Below are 15307 nucleotides of genomic sequence, written 5' to 3'. Positions count from 1 at the left end.
TTTGTAACTGGATACAATTTATTCTTTTAGGACTATACCTGGGAAAATCATGGGTTCTCCCTGGTGAACAGACTTTATTCTGACATTGGACATCTTCTTGATGAGAAGTTTCGCATGGTCTACAATCTCACCTATAACACTATGGCCGCCCATGAGGATGTTGACACAACCACGCTGCGCAGAGCTTTATTTAACTATGTTCACTGTATGTTTGGAATCAGGTATGTTCATTGCTGAGACAGTTTTAAACATTTCTAAATGAAAATTCTGACATGAGTCCTATTTAGTGCTATATAGTACTAGGGAGAAAATATTACATGTGGACTTCTGATTTGGAAAAATGACTTCCATTTTATAGAAAAACCTTTTTTCTTTGTTTGACTGTTGGGAATCTTAGCAGGCACCTAGAAATACAGTACTAAGACTTTACTGAGGGAAAAAAAATCAGTAATCATTGAGGGATAGGATAGCATCAGACTCAATTTAAGAATCCTTCCTGGAAGAATTAGGCAGCTAAAAACCTTTCATTGTGCCCCATTAGTTCACTGTAATAAATGCTGGTTTGTTTGTTTATTTTTAAAGGAATGGTAATTAGGATATAAATGAAACTAAGTTAGATTGTGTCCTCATAAAGCTCACATAAGAATATTGAAATGAAACTCTCAGTCAATATAAATTAATGGCCTCTAAATTTAGAAAATTGGCATTGAGAGGACAGTGAGTAAATGAGTGAATGAGATAGATTGGTCTAATCAGGAAAGCTTTTTGGGGAGAATGTGCCTTTTTGAGCTCGGTTTTGAAGGCAGTTATGGAAAAAGAATAAATTCCCAGTTAAGAATACATTCAGTTTGACTCTACTATGTTCTTTCTAATATAGTATCAGAAAGCCTTTATGGAATGGAATTAGAATTTAGTTTGTTAAGCAAAGTATTTTCTATAATTTTCATTTAAAAATTTTTCCTGAAATATCAACTAATAGTCAAGCATTCTACCTAGAAGATACTGTTAAAATGGTAGTTAACTATGCTATTTGCTCACTTACCATTCCAGACAGTAAGTTAACATACAATCATCACATTTTTTTTTTTTAATTTATGATAGTCACAGAGAGAGAGAGAGAGAGAGGCAGAGACATAGGCAGAGGGAGAAGCAGGCTCCATACACCGGGAGCCTGATGTGGGATTCGATCCAGGGTCTCCAGGATCGCGCCCTGGGCCAAAGGCAGGCGCCAAACCGCTGCGCCACCTAGGGATCCCCTAATCATCACATTTTAAAACACATTTATTATACCTACCTAATCTAGGAAGAATAAATACTAACAATATAATTCAATTGTGATAAATTATGTTCAAGACAATAAAGGACAAATGTTATGGGTGATTATCTGTTAGATGCCACCAAATAAAACTCGTATAAAATCTTTGAATACTTATTTTTAACTAAGCATATGTTTCGGTTAAAAATTAACTGAAAATACAGAAGAGAAATCCCATGAGCTCCCAGTAGTCTCTGTGCCCATTGACTCTACCCTGTCTCCTCTTTTATTATGGATAAACTCTGTAGCCCTGTGTACCTGTATACAAACTCCCATCTCCTTCCATTTAAAGATCCCTATTCTAGAATAAAGATGATGTGGTGTGTGTATATATATGTGTAGCATATTGTATATATGCATATATATATATATTGCATATATGTATGTGTGTATACACATGCACACACACAATGGAATATTACTCAGCCATTAAAAAGAATGAGATCTTGGCATTTGTGACAACATGGATGGACTTAGAGAGTATAATGCTAAGTGAAATAAACCAGAGAATGACAAATACCTTATAATTTCACTCATGTGGAATCTAAAACACAAAACAAAGAAACAAGCAGACTGATACAGAGAACAAACTGAGGGCTCTTGGGAGAGGGGAAGGGGAAGGGCATCAAGAGGTAGTGTTCCAGTTATAAAAGAGATAAGTCATGGTGATGTAATGTTCACCCCAGGAATCTAGTCAATAAGATTATAGTAAATTTGTATGGTGACAGATGGTAACTACATTTATGGTGAGCATTTTGTGAAGTATATTAATGTTGAATCACTGTATCATGCACCTATAACTAATATCATATTGTATGCCAACTATAATTAAAAATTAAAATTCCAGGATGCCTGGGTGGCTCAGCGGTTTAGCGCCTGCTTTTAGCCCAGGGCGTGATCCTGGAGTCCTAGGATCAAGTCCTGCATCAGGCTCCCTGCATGGAGCCTGCTTCTCCCTCTGCCTCTCTTTCTGTGTGTCTCTTATGAATAAATAAATAAATCTTTTAAAAAATTAATTAAATAAATAAAAATTCCTGCTTCTGGGGGTGCCTGGGCAGCTCAGTCTATTAAGCATCCAACTCTTGATCTCAACTCTAGTCTCAATCTCAGGGTTGTGAGTTCAGGCCCTTACTTAAGAAAATAAAACAATAAAACAAAATTCTTCCTTCTCCTGCAGAATCAACTTTACCTCTTTACTTTCTCATCAGTATATACACAATGCTGTGAATTCTCTCATCTTAAAAAAAAAATCCTTTCTTCATCCTTCTTTTCATTCTGGCCCTTGCCTCATCTTTCTGCTCCCATGCACAGCACATCTCTTTGAAGAAGCGTTGTATATACTTACTGTCACCATTTTATCCTCCATTTGCTCTTGAACGCACTAGGGTACCAGACCACTCCCAGTGAGGTTGCCTTTGGCCCCTGTATGGCTGCTTCCAGGGCTCAGTTCCCATCACATTTGATTGGTCAGTAGCATGGGCCACAGTCCATCACTCCCTCTGCCTCCATACACATTGAGTCCAGCCTCTGGGCTCCTGCTGGTACTTCTCCTGGCATAGGCTCAAATGGCAGCCTCACCCCCCTCCCTAAAACTACAGTTCCTCTTCTCACAGCCTCATTTCCCTTTCCCTCCACAGCAGTAAACACCCCCTGACACCTCACATGCTAGATTTTTTGTGGTTTTTTCCTTTCTTCTCCAGTAGGATTGAAATTCCATGAGACCAGGGATTTTTGTTTATTCTGTTCATCCATGTATCACCAGTGCCTAGAAAGGTACATGGAAAGTACATGGCATATGATAGGCATTCAGTAAATATTTGTTACAACATTTAGTTAATGAGTTTTTGCATTTAATTGCTATACAATAAACATCTCTTGATATAAATCAGAAATTTGGGGGGCACCTGGGTGGCTCAGTCGATTAAGCGTCTGCCTTCAGCTCTGGTCATAATTCTGGGGTCCTGGGATCGAGCCCTGCATTGGACTTCCTGCTCAGAAGGGAGTCTGCTTCTCCCTCTCCCTCTGCCCCTTCCCCCTGCTTGTGCTCTCTCTTTCTTTCTCAAATAAGATTTAAAAAATCAGAAATTTTGACTTTGTCATTTTAAAACTATTGTCATTTTGCTTATAGGTATGATGACTATGATTACGGAGAAGTTAATCAATTACTTGAACGAAGCCTGAAGGTTTACATTAAGACAGTGACCTGCTATCCTGAAAGAACCACCAAGCGCATGTATGATAGTTACTGGCGTCAGTTCAAGCACTCAGAAAAGGTGTGTTTCATGATGATGTTACAGACACCTTAGGTACATTCCAATGTAATTAGTAACGATCCTGCAAATTACACAGGAAATACTAATAAATGAGTGCCATTAAAGAAAAGGAAGTGGTATCATCTGGCCATCTTTTAAAAAGATGTTAAAATTCCAGTCTATTGAGTATTAACTATAAATTTTGGTTATATGTTTGGCCAACGTGGTGTGTATAGTAAATATGTAGCATCAGCCTTTGAAAGGCTGGATCTGGATATTGATATTTTTAAAGTACCTTTAGGAAAATGTCTAATGTTCTAATGATAATAAAAATCAAACCTACCAAGATGTATTAGGTGTGATTGTCCCAGGCCTAGAAGGTATCTCCATTTAGGGAGTAACTAGCCATTAGAGTTAACCTACTAGAACAGTTTCTCATTCCAATTTGGTAATTGACTATTTTGACAATACAATGCGTGATATTTGAGCCAAGTGTGTATGTACCATTATAAAAGAATATTTCTTTGGACGAAATATATAGGAATCATTTAAGACCTAATAAATGTTAAGGATCTTTACCAACATTATAATGTAAGAACTACCCATAAATCCTAGGTCTTTTTGACAAGTAAGTCCAAGAATCTTCCATTTTTTACCACTTTACAAGCTTTTGAGAGTAAAAAAAAATCTCTTTAGGGTCCTAATAATCACGAATTAATTCTATGACCTTGGCAGAGAATGTTATGGCCTAAACCTAACAGATTTCTTGAAGTCTTAGCGCCAGTCACACATCAGATAACCCATTTTACTGCCAGCATCTCTTCTCAGTGGATCTTTATGCCCTGTTTATATGTTTGCATTAGACTTTCTTCCTTTAATGGGTTGTATCTAGAAATTTTCTTTACTCATCTAGGGAATATATCTAACAGTATATCTAACCTGTAGAATGTTTTCAAAATACATATAATTTCAAAATACATTTCTTTGTAGTGAATTTCAAAAATATGTAGGTATTAATTATAACCCATCAGCTGGGGTGTATCTCCCTCAAAACTCAGAAGCTTGTTCAGTTACTTCTGAAAGATTCCAGGGAAGCTGTGCAGAAATAATAAGGACCAGACACTGATTACAGACTGCTTTCAGCTTCAGGTTTTCACCTGAGTATCTTTCAAGTCCACAGTAAGAAACGTTTTTAAAAGCTTCCCAAGGAATGAACATAGACACTAAGAAATGTCGAGCTGATTTTTAGCCATGTAAGATTTTACAACTGGAAGCAAGTATAACTTGCAGGCAAGTTGTCATTTATAAAAATATTTTAAAACAGTTATATCATAATCCAGAAGCTTGATTACATAATGTACATCTTGACATAATGGTTGGTATCTCACAAGGCTTTTGGAGGTCATTTTTCCTGCTCATGAGAGACATTTCTTGTTTACAAACAGTTTTGCAAATGAGCCCTTACATCATTTACCTGCATCAATATGCCTAGGCATGTCTGTGCAGACATGTCCATGTCTGTACTTGTGTCTGTATAAACCTGATGAACCTGTGTGAGTGTCCCATATGTAAAAAAAAAAAAAAAAAAAAAAAAAAGTTTTGGCAGCTGTTTACAGTGGTCACTAAGGAGATGAACATTTTTGTTTCTAGGTTCACGTAAATCTACTTTTAATGGAAGCACGGATGCAAGCTGAACTCCTTTATGCCCTTCGTGCCATAACTCGGCATTTGACCTGAAGCATCGTCAGCCAACGAAAATGTCATATGTGTGTAAAGCCTTTTTTCACACAAGATATACATCAGAAGCTGTTTGTGATGTAGCATCAAAAATTATTCAATTCTCTAATGTCAAAGTTTAGCCGTTCTTTTCGGCGGCTGTCATGTGCAATGATGTGTTTTCTTTTTCTTGATGCTTAACATTACTAACAATAGCAAAAATAATACTGAGGAGCACTACTTTGCATTGTTTTATAGTTGGAATTTGGGATACTGATCATAAATCATGAACCTGGTTTATTAATGCTTAACTTCAGCGCTTTTGGGTTTGTATGTATGTTGTATTCTTTCCTTTTTTTTTTTTTTTTTTTTAATAAGGAAAAGCGCTTACAATCTGCTCAAGCAATTGTTTTTCAGATATTGGAATTCAGCACAGAATGGCCTCCTCTGGCCATTCTAAACTTCTAATGTTGTGTCCTAAATCTGGTGGAGGAAAAGCATGCGCTTTTGAACTAAGCTGCTCACAGGACACATTATCTGTGTCCCCAGGAGATAATTTGTCAGGCACTGTTTGTGGTTTTTCTTGTTTGTTTGTTTTTGTTTTTGTTTTTAACTGCTATTGGTGATAACGTGAAATGTGATACAGCCATTGTCCATAATTTAATGTGAAATTAATCATGATGAATTCTATAGCATGCTACTGAAATGCCAAATTCAGCTGTTTTCTTTCTCTTCTGAAAAAGGAAGTTTCCGTTTTCCATATCAGATGTATATATTAAAAGTGGAATTATGCACAATCCTTTCTATCACTGACAGCCATCCTCAGTCACCGAAATAATCAGTGCTCACAGAGCTGCTCACAATTCATTCAGTTGGCACATACAAACTTGTCCCCACACAAGATTGACCAAAAAGTTTCTTTGCACATTTTTCTTTTCTCATAGTGTTTTCTATATTGCAGTAAGCAGAGGAAGGTTAATAGACTTGTATTTTTTCCTGATAGGCTTTTAGAACTTCTTTCCTGTGGTTTTTCTTACAATAGGTTGAACAGTTGAATACTCAAAGGTAAAAAATTGTGTTTCTATGCATTAATGTGATCGAACAGCAACAACAACAAAAAAAGTGCAATATGTTGGGAAAAAATACTCTGCTGAACTTTCCCCCCATTATGTCATTGCAGAAGTGTCCTTTTGAACAGAGCCATAAAGAAATTTGGTTCCAATTTCTTTATCGCACTCAAGGCTTTTGCCTTACTGGGGTTGAACAATATTATTTTCCTAATGCCAAAGCACCCCCTTCCCCAGGGAAAAAAAAAATCTCTTTGGACAACTGGTTTAAAAAGATATCAAGTCTTAGGGGAGGAATAAGCATCCAAAAAGTCACATTTTCGCATTGGTTTATGTTGCTTGATTAGACTATCTTCACAGAGCACAACATTATGTGTTTATAGCTTTAATTTGTATTGTGTTAATGAACCAGTGAAGTGCCTAAGAGATGCTTACAGCTATCCAGTAGGACACGACTGCACTGCTTAAACACTTTTTTGGTTAATTAAGGGTGACTTGTACACAAACATGCTAATTTTTTAAAAACCGCTCCATTTTTTTCATAGTAAATAATATCATCAAAATTCTCCATTAGAGTTCCCACAAAGATTTCATCTTAGACTTACTTCCTTACTTGTTATATAGGAATTTTCTCCCATGAAAGAATCGTGGATGAATGTTTTGTTAGATCATTTTGCCCTTGCATTCATCATTCTTTTCTGGTACAATATGTTAGGTTGCTTTCTTTTAGATTTGATTTCAGATAAGAAAACAGAAAGATGACTGTAAACCTACTAACATGAGGTGGTTCTGCATTTTTAGAGACCAGAATCTTGTTTGAAATCTTCCATGTGAGGAAAAAATTACTAATATTTTTTAAGAAAGGGTGGTTTATTTAAAGATACTATTCAGAGAATTCTTGCCAGATCTCTTCTGTTTAATTGTATATACCATATGTTGATTTTTATTTGGCATCCCATTATATGGATGGTATTAACTGCAAGGAAAGTAGGAAAATGACAAAACATGGATGATAGCATAAATGTTAATTTGACTTCCCTAACCTTAGAACTTTCAAGTTGAGGTTATCTTTTATTCTTGATATTTGGGGGCGGGGGGGCATGTTATTTCCTACAACCCTTTCAGTTACTAGCCCTATATTGTTGTGCAGGTGACCTGTATTACAGGATTAAAAATGAATGGAATCTTTATAAATGGAACAGGAGGAGAAATTCTCATAGAACACCATATGAGCTTTAGACCAAAAGGGGAAACAAGGTGTAAGTAACTAAAATGGCCACTTAGTTTTTGTCTTTTATTTTTTTTACCCCAGAAATGTAAGTAGTTTGAGTTTGGGTTTTGGAAATATTAGTGCCTTTCCTAGATCTCTTTTCTATCAAAGTTTCTTTTTAGCTCAGCATTGATCTATCTCATCAGTAATCAGGAACATAAGTCGACTTGGAACTTTAAACAAAGACAAAACAATATATTTATGAACCTCAGTGAACCAGCTAAGAAAAATTGACTTGCGGAGGTGCTAGAGCACCTGAGCTACAGCATGCACAGCATTCCAGGGTGTGAATATCATTTTGCAGCAAGTTTGCTGGGAACGTTCTCTAATGCAAACTTGAAATTCTGATGTGGTTTTCCAGGGTGGTATTTTTTCAGAGTATTGAATTTACTATGTAGTAATTTATAGTATAGCTTTTTATATTAAAATGTGATATTTTTAAAAGAGATATCTGGTTCAATTGGTGTAACGACATGATTATACAATATGCTGACCTACACCTTGGAGCTCACATTGTGCCAAACTTTAAATGTGCAAGTGTACTTGGGAAAAAAAGCACATGTGAATGTGAATTCTCTAACTTCATTGCTTATCATGTTAAAATTAATAACCCACTGATGTATATGCTTGATTGATATCTGTTTACTTACCAGCTTTGGTTGTAATTCATAATTTCCCAGATCACCTTAGGAAATACCTGAATACTCTCCTATCAGAAAGTGAATCTGTTCTGTAAGCTGATCGCTTGACTGTGGGAGTGGCCCAGCAGCTGCCCCATTCAGCCCTTCAAATTAGACCTCCTCAGATGGGCTTGTGATAGCAGAAAAGAGGCTTTCTGAGATGAGACCACTCATTACCTTCTTTACTTTTTTGAACCAAGCATGTTGTCTCAGTCTCTGGAAGAATCTTCATCCCATCTGGGGTACTTTTACAATAAAAGATGGCTAATGTGGAATCTGGGCCACGGCCTTGGCCTTTAATTATGGCAGAGCAACACAGGGCTGTTTTAGAACAGAAAACTCAGTGGAAGCTTTATATTAAAACCATATTTGAACCAGAGCCCCTATTTTAATTGTGTTATAAAGTCTCCTAAAGTTCTTAAATTCTTCTGAAGATTAAATAACATTATTCCAGAGCAGCTTTTTTCCTTTTTCCACCTTATAGAGTTTTTTAATCCAAAATATAAGATTTTTATGCCCATGCAAAATAAAATGATCAGCAAACAATTACAGATCTATACTTAAAAATAGCTCACCACTTTAGTGCAGAGTGCATACATAGATAACAGTAAGATTCTTTTAAACTCTTAAAGACAGTTCATCAGGGGGAAAAAATAAATTTCAGTGCATGTTCTAAAAATGATTTGTACTGTGACAGTAAAATGAGGTTTTTGTTTTGTGTTGTGTTTTGAAGACAATTCAAAACCATTCCTCTGGAAAGCAAGACCTTAAACTCTTCTCTTTATCTAACAGACTTTTTCTTCTTTTATGCAAATAGGCGGTCTTGCATGGAGTAAAAAGTATGCAACAGTAATGTTATATGAACAGTATCTGAAATTTTCTGGGTAGTATAATTCCACAGCACCCTGAAAGACAGGTGGCCCCTCAGTTCAGATCAAGTGCAAAGTTACTTAATTTGTCCTCACCAGAATCTATTCTTGGTGGCCATCATCTTCATCTGTGTTTCCCTACTGTATCCCTCTGGAGACTGAGAATTAAATTACGGAGTCTTTCCTCAGAACAGTACTGTAACATGAATGTATTCCTCTCAGTCAACAGAACTTAAATCCCCCCATGTGTGGAGCTTCTTTCCATGCTAATTGGGCTCAGTTAGCAGTGTCCGCTCAGGTGAGACCTAGAACAAAAACAGCTGGGGTTAAATGGATCCTAGAGGCAGAGGCAGAGCCCTGTGAAAAGTTTTTCAAAGAACACGTGGAACATCACACTGAGTGTGGCAGTCCTCAGCATCGTACACCTGTTGCAAAGGAACATTCCCCTCTGGGAATTCCTACCTGCATTCAATCCACCCTCTCCTGCCTGCTTTCTTTCCCCCAAGTGCCTCAACCTTCTACATGCTCACTGTCCCCCACTTCCCTCAGCCTGTCTTGGTCTGCAGGCCTTTTCACAACCCAAACCAAACATCACCAGCCACCTGCTGAGTGTCACCAGCATTCTCTTTTCTGAGTTACTTTTCCTCCACTCATTAAGAATATGACTTCATCCCAGCCCCGCCTAAGTCCCTCAACCATCCAGCTACATTTTGGCTAACCTTTGCCCTGGACACCCTACCAGATACTATGCGGCACTGAGCATAAGCCTGTCCATCCCATACCGTTCTACTCTTTCCTGGCTGCCAAAATATCATGCTGTCCTCTACCTCATCCCCAAAGAGCCTATAAATTCAGAGTATCCAACCTTTTCATGGATTTACTCTCTGTTGTCCAATAATGCTACTTCCATATTTTAATAAATCGTAGGAGATTTTTGCCTTCTATCAGAGTAGAAGTCTTTATATTTATACATGATACAGAAATGGAACTATTTCTACCATGCAGAACTTAGCATTTAGTGGGACTTTAACATGATTGAGTTTACCATCCTAACCTGGATCTATATTAGGAAATAAATACTGGTGTTAGTCCAAGTTATCTGAATGTAAATTTAAGATTCTATAGCAATCCAGAGTGATCTGTAACCCTTCAGTGGATCAGGACATTTCTGGCGTGTAAATGGGTGGTGTTTCATTGTTATTGCTTGGGCCTTGAAACACATTTCTAATAGGAGATAGTATAAAGGATGTTGCTGTGGTCCCATCAGATCACACGAGCCCACTCAATACAGAACATAGATAAAGTACCACACAATTGGGCACATGAGAGTTTGGACAAGTTTTCCTGGGTCAGATTAAGCTTCTACCCCCCATTCCTACTGTGTTCTCAGGCGGGGAGAAAAGTATTTATGGGATGGAAAGGGAATGCATTGACTTTGTAGTCTTGTCTTCCCCTGGCTGCATTCCAGGCATATCCAGACTGCGTCATTAAGGAACACGTGCCTAAAGGAGGAAACCACTGTAGTCCCTCTACTCTGGCCAATGTGCACTCTCTGTGGTTCAGGGATGACAGCCCTAGTCAGATTTCTAACATGGGGCATGTTGCTCTACCGATGGCTGTCCCACCTGATGATGAACCACTCTGTGTGGAAGTACAGATTATGACAACCTGTGATGGTATCTGAACGCTTCACGTTCTGTTCATGAACAACCCAACCTGACAGCAGAGTCTAGTCAAATGGCTTCAGGGGCCCAGGAATGAATCGATGTCTCATTTAAGAAATGAGACTTCATAAAAGATGTTGAAGGGATGGTTTTTATTAAATCGTATGTCCCAAAGTGTTCGTTCTAGCTTTAAATTCATTCTGACTTATCACTATGAAGCAGAGAATTGAAAAAGGAAAAATAAGGGGGTGGGGTGGGGAGAAGGAATATCTGATTTTTTTCCGATGCTTGTGGAAATCTTTGAGATAATGAAAGGCATACTATAAAATAGCCTTTAGAACAAATACCCCGTTTGACTTATAGCTGATAGGACCACATCAAACATTAGTAAGTATAATAAATATAATTTTTGGTATATAAATTTTGCTAAAACAGTCTATTTTTCTTGTACCCCTCAGTTGAACCTCTTAAAAATGAATGTATCATTTCCACAGAAAGATTATCAAAGGGAGAGAGAAACTCTGGTCTTTAATGCTAAAGTGTTGTTCATGAATTCTGATTAGCTGAGTGTGTGCATTATGACACTTAGCAAATGAAAGTGGCTATCCATCTCTTTCTTAAATTAATCCATCTTTACAGATTTTCCACGGACTTCCAAATCTCATAAGTAAGGATCAAAAGGAGGGATAAAGGAAACCTATTGATTGGGTAGGAAGATGTTTCCTTTGTGATGTTGAGAGACTGCTTTCTCCTTTCTGAATTTCACTAGTTCTCTAAAATAAAAAGCAGGAGTTCAGTGGTACCCTTGCTCATCAAGGAAAGTGATCCAAACTCTCTATCTAGTATGCATTGTCTTTGCATCCACAGATCTTCTCTGAAAGAAAATATGATTTTTCACTTCCTCTTTCTCTTCATATCTACTCTTTTCAACTCAAGGTAGACACAGGAAGCAAACCAAGCCCATTTGGCATCTTCTCCATGCTAATAGAATAGTCACATCCACACGCACAATCTGAGTGAGGTAAAAAAGAACCCCATCAGGTCAACTCGGAACATGGCCTTGCTCCTTGGATTAGCTCCTTCAAACCTGAAAACTTTCCTGGTCATGGAAGAACTGGATGTATCCTTTAGCTTATGAAATAGGATTTGAACTTGAAATCTCTTTTTAAAAAAAAAAAAAAATCCTGATTTTGCAGGGCAGCTACATAATGAATGTATATATTAAGACTTTGTAGCTGAATTGCACATGAAATCAGATTGCCAACTTCTTACTTTCAATTTTAGACATCATTTTATCCTTCAGTTGTGAGCGATATATGTAGCATGCTGTGAAATGTCTATTATAGTTCTTTAATTCATCAGTATTAATACAGATTTATCTTTTGCGTTCCTTGGTACTTTTTATTCAATGTAATCAGAAGCTGTGATGTTTTGCCTTTGTAGTCCTGTGTTTTGTTACTGTAATTTTTTTTTTACGAAGCACGTGACTTTGGACTAATGTGAGGCAGATGACATGATCTTTAAGACTGCTATATATATCAGTCTCTTACTATATAAGGTTTTCAATTAGAATAAGCTTTTATCAAATAGATCATTGATGCAATTTAGGATTCACACAGTTTTCGGCGTCAAATGGCAGTCCTATATTTATAGTTTCAATTCTGAAAATAGCAGACTTGATAAACAGCCACTTTAAACTTGTGCTGGCAAACCGGACCCTGCTCTAGATGTAGTAGTCTAAGGTAGTTAACCATATAAGCCTTTTCAACTATTATGCCCTCCACGGGAGTCAGCAGTTAAGGAGATTATAGAACCCATGAAAGCTTTTTTGTATGTATAAGTAGGTTTTATTTTTTTCTTATGTTGCCGATTTTACAATTCTGACTAAAGCTGACCTGAATGGATCAGTTTATGTGTAATATTCTAGTGCTTTAATGGCTTTTTTTTTTTTTTTTGGAGGGATGGGTAATATTATTTGAAGACATGCAGAAGGAACTGTTAGTGGGTCAAGACAAACACATTTGAAATAAAGGAACTGTGTATTAAACATGTTAACAATTCATAACTGCACTTTTTATGACATTTTGAAAATCTATTTATAGGTACAGAACAATGGGTTTTGTTAAACTGTATCACATTTATACTTGCAGAAATTTATTTCGTTGTTATTAGTAGGAATTTTATTGGTTCAATAAAATTGGCAAAACTGAACCCTGATTATTTGCTTTTATATGTGTGTATATTTATGTTGGAGTAGCATTCTTGCCTAAGTTCGTTTCTGCACCATGATTGAGATGTGCTTACGGAAAGACATCAGAATTGTCTTTTTTTTTCCCCCTTTATTCCTGACCCATGGTTTTTTGGTGACATTTCTCACAATCACTTGATAACCGCATTAGTGGAATATTGCAATAATGTAAGTGGTGCCAAATATATAATTATTGTTACCTTTTTTAAATGGCCATCGTGATCGCCACAAGAGGCATGTGCCTTACACGATTGTCTCTTGTTAGCCAAGGCAGGGAACGGGAAAGGGGCATTGACCCTGGGGTCGGAGCCCAGCTTCAAAAACTTGGAAGTAACTTCATCTCTGTGAACCTTGGTTTCCGCCCCACAATCGGAGGAGCAGAATACCTTCTTAACATGTCTGTTTGAGAATGAGGTGAAATGTAATCATGTTACATTTGAAATATACAGAAAAGTGGCGGATTCGAATGGCTGAATGAGAAAGCCCAACAACAGCATTGTTGCTAATTGAAATAAAGAGGTGGGAAGGAGAACAGATGGGGAAGGGCAGGATACACACCTGGAATGGGCAGTGATAGTAAGGTGCGAGTAGATACATCAGAGCGGCTTCTGGAAAGCTGCAGAGGATGTGTAAAGCCTCTCATGCAAGGTTTTCCAAGGGAAGTCTTCATTTCGGTTCATGCTGGTGACCTAAAAATGCATATCAAAGGCAAGAGCCTGGGGAATCCCTGGGTGGCTCAGCGGTTTAGCACCTGCCTTTGGCCCAGGGCATGATCCTGGAGTCCCAGGATCAAGTCCCACATCAGGCTCCCTGCATGGAGCCTGCTTCTCCCTTTGCCTGTGTCTCTGCCTCTCTCTCTCTCTCTTTCTCTGTCTCTCATGAACAAATAAATTTTTAAAATCTTAAAAAAAAAAAAAAAAAGGCAAGAGCCTCTCCCTTCATGCTTCATGTCCAGCTGTCCCACAGGGTGGGCAGAAACCAGCTCCTTCCTGATTAGAGTCTGACTCGATAATGTGCAATGTCTGGGGGAGAAAAAGGAGACACATCCTGCCAATTCAGCAGCCTGGCCCTTCCTCAAGACGTTCCCCAATTCAGAATCTTCCTTTTTTGATGCTGGTTCCCTGGGAATTCATTAACGATGTTGAACCATTTTTAAAAGGGAAATAAAAGGCCATGTTTATGTGTCTGCTTGGTCCTTCCACATGCATGATCTCATGTACTCCTCAGGATAACTTTGGAAAGAATCGTTACCCCATTTTACAGATGAGTAAGTTGAGTCTCAAGAGAGCTTTCCTTGCCCAAGTGTTGGCACCTGGAATCGGCACAGTGAGGGTTTGAACTCCAGTCTGTCTAATACCACTTCCTCTACTGAACTTCCCTACCTTTATTCAGCCTGTCTCTTGAGTGATGATGTAAATGCTATCAACATGACATTTTACTTAAAAAAGTGAAAGGACAGTCCCTGCTCCAAACAAGAGGTTAGATAACCTTCCTCTCTGGCTAACTTGCAACTTTTTTAATTTTAAAAAATCGAGTTGTTTTTTTTTTCCCTCCAGTCAGGAAGAGGTGCTTTGATTTAAAAGATGGTCCTGGAGGGGAAGGTTCCCAGACAATTATATCCAACCAGTACCTGTAAATGTAAAGGCTAAGAATTTCTCTCAAGAGAACAAACCTGATTATAAAGACGACTCTGGAAAGCTTAAAACTGTATTGCATTTCTGTTTTTAGCACCATTCTATTCTATGGTGGTAGTTACCAATTCAAAGTCATAGTTCCTTTCTTTTTGCTTTTGTTTGTTTGTTCAAAGTCATAGTTTCTAATGCACATAAATAACTCTCTCACTCTGGGTTGAGTACAGCTAGTGCCAGAGAATGTCTCTTCTCCCCAATCTCACATCCTTAACATGTTTCAAAGCACAAGTGAGCCAAACTTTTCCATAGAACTCTGAAAGACAGCTGAGAGAAGACTTCATATCCCCTCTTGCACCAGCCTGCTCCTCAAATGAATGTTAACACATGCTTCGTCTTCATATCAAGGTGAAATTTAGGAAGAGGAGCCTGGTCACAGAACTTTCCACCACCCGCTGACTCGCTTGTTTGCTTGCTCAGAGGCAGTAGTGAACCCCTCTTCTACACCACTGCACAATCACGGTAGCCCCCTGCTGACTCCCTCCTGCCCTGCTGCTGCAGCCAGTTTCATGCAGGCACTGGCCAGGTTCCCCGGGGA

The 15307-nt window shown here is 38.0% G+C and overlaps 1 protein-coding gene across 2 annotated transcripts in view; it reads left to right on the top strand.

Annotated features, from left to right (window-relative positions):
* The window catches only part of SESN3 (sestrin 3), a 71631-nt gene extending 58587 nt beyond the window's left edge, over positions 1-13044 (top strand). For both annotated transcript variants that reach the window (XM_077867513.1, XM_077867514.1), the window contains exons 8-10: positions 31-221; positions 3444-3588; positions 5218-13044. In XM_077867513.1, the coding sequence (XP_077723639.1) occupies positions 31-221; positions 3444-3588; positions 5218-5304 (423 nt within the window). In that variant the 3' untranslated portion in view covers positions 5305-13044. The remainder of the gene's footprint in view (positions 1-30; positions 222-3443; positions 3589-5217) is intronic.
* Positions 13045-15307: the final 2263 nt, after the last annotated feature.

Source organism: Canis aureus, chromosome 23 (genome assembly GCF_053574225.1).
Source record: "Canis aureus isolate CA01 chromosome 23, VMU_Caureus_v.1.0, whole genome shotgun sequence".
Lineage (NCBI taxonomy): Eukaryota > Metazoa > Chordata > Mammalia > Carnivora > Canidae > Canis > Canis aureus.
This window is presented reverse-complemented; position numbering and strand designations above follow the sequence as displayed.